This window comes from Theropithecus gelada, chromosome 5 (genome assembly GCF_003255815.1).
Source record: "Theropithecus gelada isolate Dixy chromosome 5, Tgel_1.0, whole genome shotgun sequence".
Classification (NCBI taxonomy): Eukaryota; Metazoa; Chordata; class Mammalia; order Primates; family Cercopithecidae; genus Theropithecus; species Theropithecus gelada.
The window spans coordinates 21,532,206-21,546,812 of NC_037672.1; the positions used below are offsets into that span (position 1 = coordinate 21,532,206).

A 14,607-nucleotide genomic window follows, 5' to 3' on the forward strand; every position below is an offset into this window, starting at 1 on the left:
TCTTCGAATGGGGAATTAAAATGCTGGAAAGAAAGATAGGACTTGGAATGAAAAAAGTTGGACTTGAGTGCTGGCTTTGCTGACTTACTACAGAGCTCCTTCAGGCAGTTCTCTGGTTCTCTTCTTCCTTTATAAATGTTGTACCTTACTAAATTACCCTTAATATCATTTCCATCTCAAAAGACTCCATGACTCTAACTGAGGACTCCTCTCCAAATTCCATGAACAGAGCCTTTTTAGTGCTATGTTTTATGATTCTGAATGAAGGTCTTCCTTTCCTTTGACACTGCAGAAAAGGGGGAGAGAGTCCTGGCAAGAGACTGTGGATAGTTAACCGCGATGTCATATGGCACAAAGAACAGCTGCACTGCAAACATTTCCTCTTCCAAAAAAAAAAAAATATATATATATATATATATACACACACACACACACATACACACACACATGCAAATAAATAAAACGATGTGCCAAAGTGCACAAAAAAAGAGTAACTAGTAGAAGGGCAAGAGCTTCTGGAATGTTAGCTTTATTTAGCCCAAAATGATTGGCAACCAGTTGTGACTTTGTTACTCAATGCATCTATGTTGCCATTCCAAACAGTTGTTGTAATTGCTGCAGAGAGAACAGTAAGCCTGTGTAGCTGTTTTTCTTCTCTCTTCTAGTTGGGTGAAGAGAAATGCACATATAACCTGCTTTGAAAAATATTAGTGGTTAGAATCAGGGTCTGTTGATGGTTCTGTGGAATTTATCTACTCTCATGTGGTCTTATTTCAAGAAAAATGTTTTCCCCTTACTGATATATAATGCCTACTTATTGTATGACATTTGTAAAAACACAAATGTAAATGAAAATAAATACTGTCATAACCTCAACACCAAGACATAACCACATTTTGGAAATCTATCTTGTAAAAAGCCAAAGGGGAAAGGGTGGTAGGAAATGAATACATATGAAAATTGAGATCTGGAGAAGTAACCTTTGCTGCATCTACGGATTCTTTATACTACAGCACACTTCCTCAGGGGCTCAGCTAAGCATTTCAGAAGACTGAAAGTGTTGTTGACATTTAAAAGCTACAGCATGGGCTTGGGATAAGGCAATTTTGTTCTCTATTTCTTAGAGAAGAAAAGAATCACAGTGCACACCAGGAAAATAATTTTGGAAACTCAGTTAATTGTGAAGGTAAGGCTGAACCAGCTTGTGGTTAAAGCTACAAAAGAAATATTGTTCACTTCCCATAAATGATTTCCCATATGTAAAGTGGGGCCGATCCTAGCAGGTGACTTCAGAGACATGGAAACATTTAACCACAGATGAATAAATCTTGCAAACACATTTTTTAAAAATGCAAAGAGTAACCTTTAAAATAAAATCTGTGGCTGTCACATTTGGAGACTGAAAGTTCAAAAAGCGGGGTTTGTTTATACCAACCACAGAGGCTAGGGATCTGTGGTTTTATTGGATTTCTCATCCCAAGAAAATATTTACACTTGGAGGAGAAGATGCATTTTTAACTATAAAAGCCATACATAGCATATTTGTGGACAATATTGCAAATAAAAATATCTTTTTTTTCCCTCTCCTGACAAAACAGACAGTTCTGCTTAAGGCATCAAAAAATTAGGTAAAATAATCACAGTTCTTTTAAATATGTGAGGCTTTTTATTTTTAGTGGAGATGTATATGGGTGGTTGCCATGAAGGAGAAAGATCTTTGGTGAGTGTCCTGCTTTCTGCTGCTACAAAATTCCAGTCGCTAGAGTTTTTGGAAGTCTAAATCTGTGTGCACGAGAAGAGAAAAGAATACCACAGAGAGAGCCAGAAAGATAAAATAGCATGGACGTAGCTCAATAGACCAGAGGCAAAATGAAATAACATTATGGTGGAAAAAAAGACAATTTGGGGAAGTGTAATAATGTTTGTCGTTTATTTTATATATACACATATTTTTAATATTTATTTATTTATTTATTTATTTTTGAGATGAAGTGTCCTACTGTCATCCAGGCGGGAGTGCAGTGGTGTGATTTCAGCTCACTGCAACCTCTGCCTCCTGAGTTCAAATGATTCTCCTGTCTCAGCCTCCCAAGTAGTTGGGATTAGAGCTGCGCATCACCATGCTCGGCTAATTTTTGTATTTTTAGTAGAGTCGAGTTTTCACCATGTTGGCCAGGCTGGTCTTGGTCTCCTGACCTCAAGGGACACACCAGCCTCAGCCTCCCAAAGTACTGGGATTACAGGCATGAGCCACTGCGCTTGGCCAACAATGTTTGTCATTTAATGATTGACAATCAAATTATTTTAAAAAACATTGACTTAGGGGTCAATTGGTTTGAGGGGGAAAAAAGCCCTTCAAACTAAATATTAGCTTTATGCATGAGCATTTATGCCATAAAACAAAGTTTTCATTTTTAGTTGAAGCTTGGATGCTTCTGAGCAACCAAGGCAGATATTTAAAAAAACCTGGCTGGGCGCAGTAGCTCATGCCTGTAATCCCAGCATTTTGGGAGGCTGAGGTGGGCGGATCACAAGGTCAGGAGTTCGAGACCAGCCCGACCTATATGTCGAAACGCCATCTCTACTAAAAATACAACACTTGTCCGGACTCGGTGGCATGCGCCTGTAACCCCAGCTACTCAGGAGGCTGAGGCAGGAGAATCGCTTGAACCCAGGAGGCAGAGGTTACAGTGAGCAGAGATCACGCAACAGCGCTCCAGCCTGGGCAACAGAGTGAGACTCTGTCTCAAATATAAATAAATAAATAAATAAAATAAAACAAAAGCTGCCTTCAAGCTGGGGAAAGTGATCCAGAAGTAAGTGTGGCAACACAGAATGGTCTTTTGTCTTTCCAAAAATAATACCTGAACGCATTAGAATAGAAAGGGTCAGACCTCCTCCTGAATATCCCCTATCTCCTCCCTCATTTTTGTAGCTCAGATCGCCTCACTGAAGGATATTAGGAAAACTCCATGACAAAGCCACATAAAGAACTTCTCAAACTGTACTGTAGGGCTGAAATTTAATTGCAGCAAGTGAAGTACGGGGAGACAAAAGTTTGCCTCTACTCCCTTAGGGTTCTGGCTGGGCCTGAGAATGAAATTGACATAAGATAGATTCACAGGAAGAAAACGTGCAGATATTTACATGTCCATGGGAGCACCCATAAGGAAACGAAGACACAGAGATGTGGCAAAACCTGAGTGCTGATATACTAGGTTGAACAAAGAATGGCAATTGTGGAAAAGTAGCTAAAATGTATAGGGAGGCTGAAGGAAGGTATGAGTTATAGCAAGATCTGTTTGTACACATTTTTCTCAGCCTTGACTGCCTGTCTCTTGTGACAAAAGTGTTTCTTCGCTCCTGGCATAAGGTAGGCATCTTTCACATGGACGCTCTCTGCTGTCTCCGGTGAAAAGAATATTTCCTTTTCTTGGTACAGAGAGGGCAGATTGTCCTTTTTGTTTCTGCTATTTGTTAAGTGCCTTTAGATCAAAATAACCCTTATGCCAAAGTGGCATACTATGGGGTGGCACATTCTGTCACCCTTCAGGGCAAATATTGTTTGGAATATGAAAACGAGTGATGACAAGGGTTGGGTGTCTTTTGTTTGCTAGTTTGTTTTCGGTTATGATGGAATTTCAGGACAATATTATTTCAAAATATAACACCTTGACATTTGAGAAAGCAGGAGATACAGGAAAGTCACTCTCACCTTCCCCTCACCCTTCTCCCCTAAAGCAGGTCATAACATCTGGGAAGGCCGCTCTCTGACCTTTTCCTGCACTTCTTCCCTGAAGTAGGTCATAAGGCCCTCATGTGAGGCGCACCCTTCCAATACCAAGAGAGAAAAAAAGAAAATCCTTGTCTCAGAAGACTCAGGAACACAGCGAAAAATATGAACAGACAGAATTTGCTAATCTTCCCCTAGTTTATGACCATCCTATCACACCCTGTTGTCAGCTGGCTTATTTTAGCTGTTGTATCCCTAGGAAAAGAATCCCTGTTTAACCCAGGTTATACTCTCTTAAGAATCATCTGAAAGTCAAGCTACTACTTTGAGTAAATAGCAAGATCCTACCTATGACTATTTTTGACAAGGTACCAACTGTGTGCCTGGCATTATGCTCAGAGATTCGCATGTATCATCTCATTTAATCCCCAAAACAATCTTGTGAATTAGGAGTGATGATCACTGTTTTACAGACAGAAACACCTTGGTTTAGGATGGTCGAGGAATGCACCCAAGCTTAAGTCATACCTAGAAACCAACCAAACTGTGCCTTATGTCTGGCTTATCAGTTGATACCCAAGCCTATGCCCCTACCCCTCATGATTCTAGAAAAGAAGTGTCACCTGTAATTTGAAAATACTAATTCAATATTCAAATCACTTTCCCAACTAAAAAAATGATCAATCCTTCTTTCATGGTTTGAAACTTATGCAGTTTCTACCCACTTTTGCACAATCTTCAGGTCCTTTGAAAAGTTGTTCTTGGTGTTACGTTTTGAGTTTGTAATTGAAGTTGGCAACAGGGTAAATCTGCCATCATCAAGCTACTTTGCCATGATAAGAAACTAGAACTTTTGTTTTTATCCCGGTTATAATGTCTTTGTGTTTTCTCTTTTCGTTGGTGTGTCCAATGTCTGTCTTTTCAATGAACCGCTAATCACATGAGAGGCGTGCCATAAAACAAAGCTTTCAAGGTATTCCGTGTTTGTCACAAGCTCCCTCCCACTGACTTTGACTGCCACTGCATATTTTATGACCATCACCTTGATTTCGAGAAGAATACAAATATATGGCTTGTGCTGTGTGAATTTTGATTATTGTATGTGGGCATTACAATGCACAAAATCATTAGTCAGAATGCAAACACATACAACACACATGAAATGAGAATGTAATAATCTTTTATAATCACTTAAAATAAGCAGATTATATGGTAGCTCCAAATGTTATGGAAATGAAACGTTAAGTTCAGGGCTGTTGTTGTGCCATGTACCATTGGGCAATTCAGAGTGAGTGTGAGTGAATGTGAGTTCAGTACAATGTTGTCTTACAGAAGATGGAGAGGAGAGACTTTCTGTTGGGTGCAGAGCCAGGGAGATGCCCCTCACCATCGGAACACCACACTGGATGGATGGAGCTGCACATCAGCTGCACTAAGATTCCATTTTTGTGATGAAGTCCTCTGAGGAGCATCCTTGTCTGCTCCCTGAGCCTAAATCCCGATTTCACTTCAGTCAGTGCTCTCGGAGGCTTCCTTTCCCCATTAATGACCTCACAGACACAACAGAGCAAGGCAACATCCCATAGTTTTTGGAATATTCTTCCCTCTGCCTCTCCATTTCGTTTCTCTACTCTGAATCTATAAGGTATTGGGAGGAGGCATTACCTCTAGGAAAACTAGAGGTAACTGTCTACTTACTCTTAGATTCTTCCTCAAATAACAAGGAGTAAAAATGGGATGCTATTAAAACAAAGCTGGGGAACTTCAATTAGTAGATTGTAAGAGGACTTAAATGTGGACCATATGTTCAGGGGCTAACTGGGTTGGCTTGGTTCACCGTCATCTTCCTAGAGTTTAGTATGGTGCCTGGCTCATAGTACATTCTCTATATATTTTTGGTGAATGAATTGATGAGAAAAAAAGACCCAATGAGACTTTAACTCTTAGCTTGCCTAATTAAGGCAATCCCTACTCTCAGAGAAGTTATGAATTAATGAGGAAGACAAGCAACTAAACAAAGGTTTAAAACAAAATGTTACATGAATGTTATGCAAAGAGGCATAAAAGGGACAACGGAAACACAGTGCTGGGGGACCTGGCTTGTCCTGGAGAATGTGTTCTTAAAAAAGTAACTTTGAACCAGTCAATAGCCAAGAAAAGGGAGGGAAAATTTCCAGACAAGGAAACATTATTTGTGAAGAATCAGCCCCAAGAAAGAGCATGGATCATAGTAGATTTGAAAAGCTGAAAAATATTAAATACGTTTATGAGAGGAACATTGATGTTCATGTAAATAGAAAGAGACAGGAAACTGCTCATGCAGGTCTTGCTGATACCAAGAAGTTTGAACTTCAGGGCCAGAGGCAATCACTGAACAATTTGTGTTTTGGAAAGGACTCAGGCTGCAGGAGAGTATATTGGATGTGAACGAAACTGGAAGTTGGGAGCCTATTTAAACCTTTCCAGCCCTGAAGGGATTTCTTTTGACTCTGATAAGAGAAGAGGCCACAGAAATGAAGGTAAATTGACATACACAAGACATGTCAAGGAATCGGAGTCCACAGTGTTTGTAAGGGGGCGGCAGGTGGCAGGAAGCAGGAGGAGGATAAATGAAGGGTTCAGATGGCATCCAGGTGTGGCAGCAGTCTTTAATTATGGACCCAAGAGAGAAAGGTCTGGGCAGGTTCTCCCAGTTCTAAAGCTGTGCTGGCTTTCCAATCTAGTTGATCTAAAATAATTTTACTATCACCAAAATTGCTCTGTTTGACTCTGTTTTAATACTTTATTTGGCTTGATTTCATTCTTTTATGCTTCCTTTCCAGATCATGGGCTTCCAGTGCATTGCTTCATTTACCGTGGGAGGAAAGTGCTTTTGAAGCTCCAAATCCAATCCCTGAAGCAAGATTAATAAACAAAGATCTTCTCCAGTGTGCAAATCCTCATGGGACTTAGGTGGATTAGCTACAGCCTAGACCGGAGGCATGTGGCACACCTGTGCATTGCCACATATAGTTCAGAAATAACACCAGTTCATGTCTATAACAAGGCCTTTGAACTTGAGTATTCTCTTTCTGGTGTTCAATGCTGGAGCTGCAGTGAGAGCCTGCCGTTCCCCAATTTTGCCCCTGAGGTGCCTTACTTGTCTCACCATAATCTAGTTCATTTGAACACTTCTCCAAATACACTGTAGGAATACAACGGAGTTAGCTTGTTTCAAGGGAGAGTTTTTTATTGGGAAGATGACCTAATTGGCTAAATTCAAGTTTGTGGAAACAACATATCTGAGGAATCCGAATCAGATCGATGAAATAGACAGTTTCTAGCAACTGTACTGTGAATAACGTCCTGAAAGATGCTGCTGCTGGAACTCGATTCCACAGCTATGGGCGTTTGTTGGAAGGCACCCAAAAGGGATTCCAAGGGCCCTGCCTCTACTGACTGCCATTTATTCTTAAAGCACTAGGCTCAACAGTTGAGCTTTGTGTGGTATTGAGTGGGTTTTGTGATTACTTGTTTGCCATTGTTAGTGTCAGCCTGTCAACACCTTGAAGGGCAGAGCATTTTTTGTTTGTTTTGAAAATTACTCAATAGCAAATCCTTAATTATACAGCAGTATGGCTTTTTGAAAGGTTGAGTGATGCACTGCTGTTGTTTTAGATTTCTTTCAGGCTAAATCTTATGGGGTGTATAGCCTTCAATAACTAAATGCATATAATGCAGTTGAATCCCACTTGAGCCTGCCATTAATTATCTCACATATATCTTCATTTTCAGCCTAGTGATGTGGGCCAGCATTCAAAACAGCTAGAAAAAATATCCAGTAAAGGTTTTGAAGTTCCCGTATATGGATGGATTTATGATACATAGACACATGTGAACCATACGCACATACATGCATGTATGCACACATCTACTTTGACATCTACATTTGCATAATACCACATGCATGGATAGATGTAACACATGCACATATAAATGTGTCACACACATCTTTACACATATATGCACACTTGCATGTTTATTGTATTTGAATTTTTTGGTTGCAAGTAACAAGAAACCAAACTCAAATACACCTAAACCATAAAAGGAATCCATAAGTTCGCAAAGGTTATTTCATTCCCTCTTTCCCCTATATCCCAAGGTTGATCCTCTTTATGTTTGTGAAACGGCTGCTAAAAACCTCCATATTGAGGTGTAGCAGGAAGAGTATGTCTTTTTGGATAGCTTCTTTGGAAAAGTGAGGAAGCTATTTTCTCAGAAATCTTAACAGACCTCTCATTTTTTATTGTTGGAATTGGGTTTCAAGCCCATCACTAATTTAATCCCTGTAACCAGTGAGATGAAATATGAAGATGGCCTTAAATGAATCCCTGGAGCTGATGGGTTATTATGTGGGACCCAGGGTCAGATTTTCCAGAAACATTTAGGCTGCATAGGGTAAAAGGCAGATACCCAATGGAAAATCAAACTCTGTTACCAAGAGGTAGGTTGCCCGAATCCTGGGTGGCTCATGTTCATAAATGTGCCTACCCCGGCTCCTGCACATGTGCACACACACAACACGGCTGTTAGAATTTCCACAACCAAAGATTCCCTTTGTTACTGAATTACTTTCTGCACCTCGTGTTTTGACAGATTCTGTCTACTAAGAAACTGAGAGCAATATGATCACTAATTCATTTTCGCATTTTCATGCCTGAGAAGCTGGTATTACCACAATGAGTTTATGTAATTCCAGCCAATATTAAAGCAATACAATTGATATTTTAGGTAGCCTGGGAGACCTTATAGGAAGTAAATGTACAGTTATAATTAGAATTATTGAAATCTTAAAAATAGCAGATTATTTGCAGGAGTCGGGGACCTTTTTGAGAAGCAATTTTGTAAAATGTGCCTTCTTAGGTCAAAATTTGGCTAGACCTTTCTTGGTAGATGCAGGAAACCATGATGACTAATCCATTGCACAAATCACTGCAAGTAGATGTGCCCTTTGCACCTGCCCCTCTTTCATGTTCCCTTCCACTTCCTTTCTTCTCCAATGACACGATATCACTGAAGAGGCTCTCCTCTGGAAGAAAATACTTTGAAGTCATTTAACTATGTTAAAAAAAAAAGCTTGAGGAAGCAGTTTGTTTTCAGAGAGTGTATTTATCAACAACTTTCCACTCTCAGTAGTTTAGAAAAATAAAAGTTTATTTCTTATTTACACCATAGTTTAAAGTGGGTTGTTCACAGGCTGTTATGGGGCTCTGCTCCATGCTGTGATACAGAGAACTAGGCTCCTTCCATCTAAGAGTTCCTAGGGCCTTGGAGTCTTCCAGTGGAGCCTGTTTATCCAGCCAGTGGATGAAAGAAGGCTGATGATACATGGCTGAAACATGAATGATTATGTAAGCAGATTGCAGTGTCCCTGCCTGGCAGTGGTACACATTACTTCTGCCTACATTCCACTGGCTAGGACACATAGTGATGTGACCACAACGATTTGCAAGGTTGCTGAAAAATGTAGTCAGAATGTGTGCCCAGATGGAAAGGGAAACAAGGGTGGCTACAACACACAGGCATCTTTGCTACCGATAGACAAATGTTCATTTAGAATCTTACTTTTTCTCCTACACAGGTATGCAGGAACATTTTGAATGCCAGAGTTTTTGAATCTCAGCAATTCAAATTGGGTCAAGATCATGACTAATAGGGCTGAATTCTTATTAAAGAACAGCTTGTTTTACAGTTAACAAATAAAGTTTTCTGCAAGATTTTTTTTTCCTTTTTACCTAGAGGTCACTGAATTTACAGTCTCTTCGTGATATGGTTTGGCTCTGTGTTCCTACCCAAATCTCATGTTGAATTATGATCTTCAGTGTTGGAGGAGGGACCTGGTGGAAGTTGATTAAATCATGGGGGTGGATTTCCGCCTTGCTGTTCTCATGATAGTGAGTGAGTTCTCATGAGATCTGGTTGTTTAAAAGTGTGTAGTCTCACACCTGTAATCCCAGCACTTTGAGAGGCTGAGGTGGGTGGATCACAAGGTCAAGAGTTCCAGACCAGCCTGACCAACATGGTGAAACCCCATCTCTACTAAAAATACAAAAAAATTAGTTGGGTGTGGTGGTGCATGCCTGTAATCCCAGCTACTCAGGAGGTTGAGGCAGGAGAATCACTTGAACCTGGGAGGCGGAGGTTGCAGTGAACTGGGATTGCACCACTGCACTCCAGCCTGGGCAACAGAGCAAGACTCCATCTCAAAAAAAAAAAAAAAAGTGTGTAGTCCCCCTTCACTTGCTCTCTCCTGCTGTCACATGAAGACATACTTACTTCCCCTTCATCCTTCCACCATGACTGAGGCCTCCCAGCCCTGTTTCCTGTATAGCCTGTGTAACTGTGAGTCAATTTAACCTCTTTCCTTCATACATTACCTAGTCTCAGGTAGTTCTTTAGAGCAGTGTGAGGATGGATTAATATACTTAGCAGTCCCAGGACTTCTAGAAAGAGCATACCTGTAGACAAAACTATAATGCAAGTAACTTATGTTTGCTTTTAGCTTGGGGAGTGGACAGAGGTTGGTAGCTCTCGTGAATAAAAAGGTTTGTTGTGCTGTTCTGAGGCAGTACCTTCAGAAGGTGGCAGGAAGTCAGAGGAACTACTGTGTGACTGTAATGAGCCGCAGTTGAACACAGAACCTCAGAGCTTCACCCCTGGAGAAGGTTTGAGCCCCGAGAATCAGTGGACTTGAAGAGACCATAGTAGACCTGGAGAGCAGGCATCTTGGCATTAACTGGTACAGACCAACACTGGGAGGTAGGGGAATAGAAACACCAGGCATTACAAAGAATTTTGGTCATTATAAGACCCAAATTTTCTTGTGTGGCCCTAAAATGAAGTGGAGGAACTCAAATACAGTAATGACAAATTAAATTACCAGCCAATCTTCCTGGATGGGACCATGAAGTCAGACTAGTTTTTGTATACAGAAAAATCTAAAATACAATAATTCTTTCTTACCTGAGATGATGGCTGCAAATTCATGCCTTAGAGCCATTTGGGCCCTAGTACAGGGCAGATGAGTGAAATGAGCTCTCAGAAACATGAGAAAGATACAGAGGGGTGCTGGGTTGCAATGGAAGGTCTTAGGAGAGGGGTGGAAAGTGAGTTCAAGGAGGGCTACGGTTATGAAAATGTGTTCTGTGGACTCCTTGAGGTCCTCAAGACCCATTTGGGTGTCCACCAGGTCAAAACTCTTTTTATAATGATGCTAAGATATGATCTGCCTTTTCCACTCCTGTCTGTTATTCTTCTATGAGTGTACAGTGGAGTTTTCTAGAGACAACAAATTGAATAAGAAGCAGATAGGAGCATTAGCTATCTTCTATTAAACCAGGCATGCAAGAGATTTGTAAAAATGTAAGACAATGACACTCCTCTCACTAAATATTTTTTTTTGTTTGGGGTTATATGGTTATTTTTCATAAAATATGTAACTTCTGTTAACATGCTCTTCACTGCTGTTTAAAATGAAGTCAACAATAAATGTTTTTTAAAAATCTTGGTTTTAATTTCTAATACAGTAAATGTTAATAAATATAACCCACATGAAAGAAAAAAGTTCTTTAGGAACCACAATTATTTTTAAGAGTGTAAAGAGATCCTGACACCAAAAAGCTTGAGAATGTTGGATTAGAACAACAACTCAATCAGTGTTGAGAGAAATTAATTCTGCCACTTGTGGACTAATAACTTTAGAGTATGTGAAGCACTGAGAAGATAGATTGTTTCTTCTGGAGAAGTATCTTTAGAAGAGCAGTAGTAATTAGCCAGGGGCAACTGGTGTAGACAGCCATTAGTGAAACAACTGAATTTTAATAGCACTGAATACTGCAACTTGCAAACCTAAAAAAATTGCAATACTGCCATCTAGCGTTCTACCGTGAAAACATTTTAATATTTATTTTTTTCCTCAATTTACAATTGCGTCAGAACTGAATGACAACATAAGCCAAATGTAGTAGTTTGCCATGCATTGTTCAGGCTATTTCACCAAACATGTACCTTTAAATATCTTCGATGTCTTTTCCCATTTCTTTCTGTATGTAATCTCTTCTTTCTTCTTAGAGTTAGGATAACTGGAGAAGGTAGGATTTCAACCTCCTTATACCTTGTTTCAAACTTTATGTTCCTGTCATTACACAATGTAGAATGATTTAGTGGAAACGCAGGGAAACCAAATAAGTAACCTTCCTCACTTTGATTATACCTACCTCCTCTTTCCATAGTATTTTTTTTTTTTTCTGAGATGGAGTCTTATTCTGTTGCCCAGGCTGGAATGAACGGTGCAATCTCGACTCACTGAAACCTCCGCCTCCTGGATTCAAGCTATTCTCCTACCTCAGCATCCCGAGTAGCTGGGATTATAGGTGCCCACCACCATGCCCGGCTAATTTTTGTATTTTTAGTAGATACAGGGTTTAACCACGTTGGCCAGGCTGGTCTCGAACTCCTGGCTTCAAGTGATCTGCCTACCTTGGTCTCCCAATCCATAGTCATTTTTTTTTTAAATAAACTGTTTATTTTGGATCAATTTTAGATTTACACAGAAGCTTCAAAGATAGTATGGAGAGTTCCCATGGCCTCTCATCCAGGTTTCCCTATGGTCAACATCTACATTTCTGTAGAAACCCATACCCACTAGGTGCCTGGCACAATGCACGGAAGTTCCACACCAATGAACATGACTGAAATTTCAGAAATAGAAACTTGGGGGTTAGCGAGGATGGGCTGGGGAAACAAAAAAGTTTACATATAAAAGAACAGGACTTGACTTGTCATCAAACTTCTCAGTAGCCACACCGGAAGCTAGAAAACCAGGAACCAATGCCTTCAAAGTTCTGAGTGAAAATTATTTTCATCATAAAATCCTGTACAAAACTGCATATTAAGAGCAATGTTAGACTAAAGATAATTCTAGAACAACTACAGAGTTTTGAAATATTTATGTCCCATGCCCCCTTTATCAGACAGCTATTTGAGGATGTGCTTCTCTAAAGCGGGAAAAGAAACAAAGAGAGAAAGACCAGGGGAGAGGGGAAGGAGCCTGTCTGAACGATGTGAAGGAGATTGTGGGTCAAAGCTCCATGGTGTCCTAAAAAATAAACAGTGTAGAATGGAGCGGGAAGACAGAGTTGTTTGAACAACTCAGAGATGTATTCTTCTGTCAGAGTGTTTGAGGATGAATTAGTAATAGGTATAAAGAAAATGAAATAAACATAAAGATCAGGCAGTGGATTAACCCCAGAGAAAATTAAAAGTTGCATGGAAGCATGGTATGTATACTACATGGCTCAGCTTTGAGCCATACAGACTCATAGTAATATAAATATTGAATTCATCTAAATGAAAAGGTAATTTTATCATGTTGGCTAGATGAGAGAAGGTGGAAGAGAAAGAGGGAGGGAGGATGAACAGAGAGGGAGAGAGAGAGAGAGTGAGAGAGAAAGCTAGATCCTCTGCCCTATACCCAGAAGTCAATAATTATCTAAAATTGAAAAAAATAAGAAGCACCACCTATCATTTAAACAATACGGGATGAAATACCAGAAGAAATGGTTAAAAGTGGTTACCTCTACAGAGTACAGATCAGGAATTGGGATGATCCATGAACTAAGGGAAAATTCTAGTAGGATTATATGACTTGTTAAAACAATGTTAATGTTACTTTAAAAGGCAAAACATCAGGTAAATGGGTGCCCTGCCACATCAGGGACTTAGCACCCAGGGTTATCAACTCTGTTAAGAATCAGGGAGTGCAGGGGGAAGAAAGTATAATTGATGGCCTTGTACAAAGTGTCTTGGATTCTTATCAAGGCTGTGGCAGTCAAGTGTCCTTTGCCCCTGCTTCCTTCTTGTTTGCATAAATATTTGCACTCTGAGGCTCCAATCTGGGGTGAGAGCTCATTTTCTGTTTGCACAATTGCCTGGCTCCTCTGGCCAAAGGGTGCTCTGCTTCTGGCAGCTGAGGATCCCAGTAGACAGTTTCTTAAACCATGGCCTTCCCTGTGGGATTTGGATGGGCGGCAGCCACTGCGGCTTATCAAGTAGAAGGTAGGGGACACTCTCGCCTTCACTGGGGTGGGAATGCTTTATTCCTGGTGTGTTCTGTGTACCTGAGGAAGATGGTGGGGGTAAGGAGGTAAAAAGAAAAGAAGCAAAGAATTGAACAGTCCACAGTGTTATCAATGAATTTGCTTCCCTTTTCAAACACGTCGGGGGTGGGGGCTCACATTCTCTTGTCTCTTTCTTTAGGCAAAAGGGAAGGTGGAGGGATGAAGACGTGAAAACTAAGCTGTGGCTGGATTTTCAGTCAGTCCAAACTCAGCTGAGACATCAGTTTACATTAGACCAGCTGCTTTTATAATTGATTTCTAGAACCCATTTGCCCCAACTCCTCTACAAAGGAGAATCATTTTTTCTACTAGCTGGAAAAATATTGGGTCGATTTTTTCGAAGAGCCCTTCATTAATTGGGAAAAGTTCCCTGTTCTATTCTTAGTGAGCGCCAAGCCAAGTCTAATCTTGTATGCCACCATATTTCCTGGGGCAGCTGAGAAGTGAATCGAAGCAAATGGCAAAGAGTACCCAGAATGGCTGTGGAGCCCCAGTTCTAGTCTTCATCCTACCACACACAAGTGTATGAATTCTTTGTCCTCCTTGAGTCTCAGTTTCTTCATCTGTGAAACAGGAAGATTAGCTTTACTTTTCTAAAACACATATGTCCGCCTTTCCCCCCCCCCCCCCCGCAGGGAATTAGAGGTTGTTAATAGCTACCATGCAGAAAATATTTATTTGGCCAAATAAGTATGTGAAACCCTAGATTAAACAAAG

General features: G+C 40.3%; 1 protein-coding gene across 2 annotated transcripts in view; it reads left to right on the plus strand.

Annotated features, from left to right (window-relative positions):
- The first annotated feature begins 13,668 nt into the window (after positions 1-13,668).
- The window catches only part of LOC112624661 (cytosolic beta-glucosidase), a 127,199-nt gene continuing 126,260 nt past the window's right edge, over positions 13,669-14,607 (plus strand). For both annotated transcript variants that reach the window (XM_025385498.1, XM_025385499.1), the window contains exon 1: positions 13,669-13,828. In XM_025385498.1, the coding sequence (XP_025241283.1) occupies positions 13,771-13,828 (58 nt within the window). In that variant the 5' untranslated portion in view covers positions 13,669-13,770. The remainder of the gene's footprint in view (positions 13,829-14,607) is intronic.